The sequence below is a fragment of the Montipora capricornis genome, chromosome 2 (assembly GCF_036669925.1).
Source record: "Montipora capricornis isolate CH-2021 chromosome 2, ASM3666992v2, whole genome shotgun sequence".
NCBI classification, from domain to species: Eukaryota; Metazoa; Cnidaria; class Anthozoa; order Scleractinia; family Acroporidae; genus Montipora; species Montipora capricornis.
In genome coordinates, this window is record NC_090884.1 from 42,424,632 (window position 1) to 42,429,849 (window position 5,218).

Below are 5,218 nucleotides of genomic sequence, written 5' to 3' on the forward strand. Positions count from 1 at the left end.
CCGTTCACGAGAGGTGTCACAAACCGGAAAAGAAACGGGATCCAGTGGACTTTGTGGTTGCAGTTGGACGACCTGGACTTTGCGGACGATCTAGTGCTTATGTCACACAACCATCAGCAGATGCAGGAAAAAACATCGGACCTGCAGCGCACCTCAGCGCAAGTAGGACTGACGCTCAATACACAGAAGAGAAAGATCCTGAGGATCAACGCAGACACCGATGAGCCAGTCAAAATTGAGGGGAGGAACTGGGGGAAGTTGAGTCTTTTACTTACTTGGGTAGTGTCATGGACAAAGGAGGGGGAACAGACGCAGACGTGAAAACTAGGATCGGCAAGGCACGATCAGCATTTAACATGCTCAAAGAAGGTCTGGAGCTCCAGAGTAATCGGTGCAACCATCAAGGCACGTCTGTTTAACTCAAACGTTAAGTCGGTATTGTTGCATGGTGGACAACCAAGGCATCTATGAAGAAGATCCAGACCTATATTAATCAGTTCTTACGTAGAATCCTAAAAATCCATTGGCCAGAGACTATCAGCAATGAGAACCTATGGACAAGGACGCAACAAACCACCTGGTAGAATTGGACGTCAAGCCCTGAACTGGAACCCCCAAGGTCAAAGAAAGAGAGGGAGACCACGGAACATCTGGCGGCGGGAGCTTGAAAAGGACAATAAAAGGACTGGACACACATGGAAACAAGTTGAAAGGATAGCTCAGGATAGAGGAGAATGGGGAGTTATTATTGGTGGCCTATGCCCCGGGAGGAGTAAAAGGGCAAAACTGATTGATTGATTGACATGCACATCTTCAATTCCCATGACCTGCTCCCGTCTGACCTTGTAGCTCAGTGGGTAGAGCAGCGGTGATCTAACCCAAAGGTTGTGGGTTCAATTCCCACCCTGATCAAAGTTTTTCTCTGTCCTTGTGTGGGCCCATTTCCATCAGTAGGGCTAACGCTCACATGGTTTATATGGGTAGAAAACTAGCACTTCAAATATTACCCTTCAATAGTTAAAGTGCCACTACGACGAAAATTTTTGGTTTTCTTTTCGAATTTTTTCAACGTCAATTAAGTCAATATGTTCAAAATAATACAATGCATTTAAATTTGGAACGATAGAAGCAAGATAAGTCGGGAAACAGCCAACCAAAAACCGCTGAAAATCTGTCCGCCATTACTCGGACGGCATTGGAGAAGCCTGCGATTATTTTGTAAGCGGTCTTCACGCAAGACTTAACTCGTGACGTCATACGCGCATCGCTTCGTGGGCGTTTGACAAAGCGAACAAGTCGATCAAAGAGTAATGTATATAATATCAGCAAAAAGCAACTCGGCGGTCTCTCACATCTCATAGATGGCATGGGAAATTATCCGCGTTTATTTTGAGCGTTGCGCATATGACGTCAGACCCCAGGCGATCCAGCTAGACCCAACCCTTTTCCGTGCTCACGGTCATTTGCCGTTCGAGTAATGGCGGACAGCGAAAACCGAAAAACTACGTTACAATAATCATACTTTCCGTGGGAATTTTGAGATAAAAATTGGCATGATACCTATTTAGTACGTCTAGTTTCAAAATCTAAAGAAAGAAGGAAATGCAAAATTTTTATCGTAGTGAGATTCACCCGTTGCCAAGCAACTAGGTAATCAATGACTTAGCGTGTTACAGTGTGATTCGCGCTTACGTAGCGAAGCGTTACTTAAATTTAAAGGCTACAGTCGCTGTATAGATAACCCGGCGTTTTATCTCTGCACTGGTTGCCAACGGGAAATGTCATCGGCAACAGTCAAACTGCAAAGCAAATAAAAGATTTGCGTTTTAAATATGAAATTACACTTTAAAGACTGAAATATTCGCAGCGAAATTCTACTTACAATTCTGTTGGGCAATCCATACTTCATAACACGGCTCTTTACATTGTGGGTGTGTCGATCGGTTGATTGCATGCAAGGCCAATATTTAAATACGTTACGTTTTTTATATAAATAGACTAATTCGTCGTCAGGTCCTTTGCGACTTCATTTTGGCGCCCAAACGGAAGTTTTACTGCACTAGCACAAATCACTCCGCCCGAGTGCAGAAATTAAGAGCTTAGCTCTAATTGAGCAACCATTTTAAGACTGACATAATCATGCTAGTGTTCATTGTTCTTGAATTGATTTAAACTAGAGTAGTCCCGCATTGAGCTCTTCCTTTGTCGCAATCAAACACAGTTTGTGAATTGGTCTGTCGTACTCCCCATCTCTTTTTCTTGATTCTCACTTTCGAACAAGGCCGTCGTTTCCAGGATAGGTGCCTACAATACGCGCCATTTTCCATTCTCATCTTTTGTGTTTGGGATCCAGCTCCAATACAAGATCACCGGTCTGGATGTTATCTCGCACGCGAAACCACTTGTTTCTTGGTAACAAGTTTGGGGCGAAATACTTCATCCAACTCCTCCAGAAATCAGCAACTCTGTTTTGGGTACTCCTGAGTAACTGTCGCGGATTGATTCTTTCTTCTGGTTCTGGTTGTGGCGGTGGATTGTATTGGCCTAGCAGTAGGTCGTTTGGAGTGATCTGTGGGGCCTCCCAGATATCGTCGGAACTGGGGTACAGCGGTCGTCCGTTGACCATATAGGTGATTTCTGACAAAAATGTTCTCCATTGTTCCTCGCAGTAGGCTTGGTTCTTGCAAGTGGCGTTAAGTGCTTGTCTGACTGACTTAATTAGGGTCTCAACAATTCCGTTTTGGTGACTCGTATGTGGGTCTATTCCATTCCCATCTGAACTCGCAGCCAAATTTATCAGAGAGGACACTCTTTACCCCAGGAATATCCCAGTTCTGTGTGGTTTCCTTCAGGTAACCTTGGGCACCCACGAAGTTTGTTCCACGGTCTGACCAGCAAACATTAGGGTATCCGCGTAAGCAGGCAAATTGTCGCAAGGCCATTAAGAATGCGTCTGAGGTTTTATCGGTGGATCGCACGTGATGTCATGCAAGTGAAGATGATCACTTGTGCCTCTTTCAGGGTTTTGCGACCGAGTTTAATCTGTACTGGTCCGAACATGTCCATAGCAGTGTTCGAGAATGCAGGGAAGCCAGCTGCTACTCTTAGGTTTGGGATCTGTCCCAAGAGCTGGTTGAGGGGCCTTTTCCATAGTTTTCTGCATGTGACACACTTTGAGGTGACGGTCTTAGCCATTCTGCGGAGTCCAATAATCCAAAATCTTTTTCTGGTCTCGTGAATTAAACTATTATAGCCACAATGCCCACGTCGTTCGTGGAGGTCACGCAGAAGCAAGATCACAAAAGGGTGGTCTTGTGGTAACATAATAGGCTTTCTCAACTCTTCCGGGAGACATCTGACATCTTCAAGTCGACCATGCGCACGAAGAAGGCCATCTTCACCCTTCTTTGCCACCAGTTTCTTATCCAAACTGTCTTCGTCGACGTGAAATTGACTCCTCTCCAGAAGCTGGGTTTCTGCAGACTTCAGTTTCCGAGCGTTGTGAATAAAGCGACGAACGTAGGCAAGAGTCCTCCTTATCTTGGAGTACGTAGAACACGTTTTCAGCAAATATAAAAGGATATGATTTTCTTCAGATTCGGGCTGATCTAGTTCAGGACATACTTCTGCGGCGGCAGTGCGATGTTTACCGGCTTTCTTCTCTTTCTGAAACGTTTTCTTCTCTTTTAAAGCTTCAAGGTCGTCATAGTGTTAACTTGGGTGTGATCTTGAAAGTTGGGCCACTTTTCTTCTGGCAACTCTAGGAAGGATGGTCCCTCTACCCACTTCATGAGATGATTAAGATGGCTTCCTCTCGTCAGAGCATCTGCAGGGTTGTTGTTAGACTTGATGTAGTGAAATTGGTCTGCCCCAACGGTCTCTTGAATTTCAGCCACTCTGGCAGATACAAAGGGCCTGAATTCCCGTAGTGGGGTTCTGATCCAGGACAAAACAGTTGATGAATCGTTCCCAGTCCTGCGCTTTGGTGAATTCCAATGCCTTTACACATGTAATGTACATGCGTGCGAGTGATAAACAGCCCAACAGTTCTAATCTCGGGATGCTTTTCTTCTTCAGTGGTGCTACGAAAGCCTTTATCATGACTGGAACACAACGATAGTTTCCGCCAGCAAGTTTCCACCGTAGGAAGGTGACTGCACCATAAGCCTGCTCACCACCATCGGAGAATCCGTGAATTTGAGGCACGTCCACTGCGTTGCTTGGTTTTAGCTTGCGGTCAAAGTGAAATGACAGGAGATCATTTATGGACTGGACATTCTCTAACCATGTTTGCTAAATACTCTCGGGAAGGATGTTGTCCCAGCTGTAACCCGAACTCCATAATTCTTGGCAAGTCAATTCTGAACTTGATAGTAATGGGTGACACAAGTCCGATAGGATCCCAGAGTTGAGCGAGAAACTTCAGACAGCTTCTTTTGGAGACGCCTTCCAGTAAGCCAACCACATTTTCTTTCTTGAAGCTAAACTTCTCTTCTTCTTTATCCCATTTGTGGCCAAGCAGATCTGTAAATCTCCCACCACTAGACTGGTCAATTTCTGAGCAGTTGGAATGCCACGCCTTAATTTGAAACTGGCCTTTTCCAAGGACGGTGTCAATTTCTTTGATTATTGTCTTGGCTTTTGTCGAGTTGCTTTTGGAGCCCGCGATATCGTCCACGTACGCGTGATCTTGAAGTTGTTGGGCTGCGTCTGGAAATTCGACTTGTGAGACTTTAGCCAACTTTAGTTGATGGCATTCGAGGCAATGTCTGGTGCTGGCTTGTCACCAAAATTTAATCTGAGCCACTGGAAGACTGAGGGCGTCTCACTTTTGTCGCTTCTCCACAAGAATCTGTGAAAGACTTGATTAGTTTAGTTTAGTTTAATTTATTCGCCACAATTCATGGAGTGGCAGGGGAGAGGAACAGAACTTTCGTCCCAATTGACACCTAACCCCCATATCCATAGATCAGACCACAACACCGGGAGCTCCATGCCCTACTCTTCTCGAATAGTGTGTGGGTTCTTTAACGTCCCACAGATTTCTATATATACCCAAGGGTTGTGAGACGGGACCTCCGGCTTATAGTCCTTATCCGAGAAGACTTGAAAGTCTAACCATTTGCAGATGGCGTTACAAAGGCAGCACTTTCTCCTCAGTTATTTAAAGACCCTGAGTGTTGGTCCGGCCGGACTTGAACTCACGACCTCCCGCGTG

General features: G+C 45.3%; 1 protein-coding gene across 1 annotated transcript in view; it reads right to left on the minus strand.

The window, feature by feature from the left end:
* Positions 1–2,961: 2,961 nt before the first annotated feature.
* Positions 2,962–5,218, minus strand: part of LOC138037358 (uncharacterized) — a 3,253-nt gene continuing 996 nt past the window's right edge. The window contains exons 2-3 of the mRNA XM_068883297.1: positions 4,286–4,741; positions 2,962–3,540 (exon numbers count right to left, since the gene is read on the minus strand). Coding sequence (XP_068739398.1) covers positions 2,962–3,540; positions 4,286–4,741 — 1,035 coding nt within the window. The remainder of the gene's footprint in view (positions 3,541–4,285; positions 4,742–5,218) is intronic.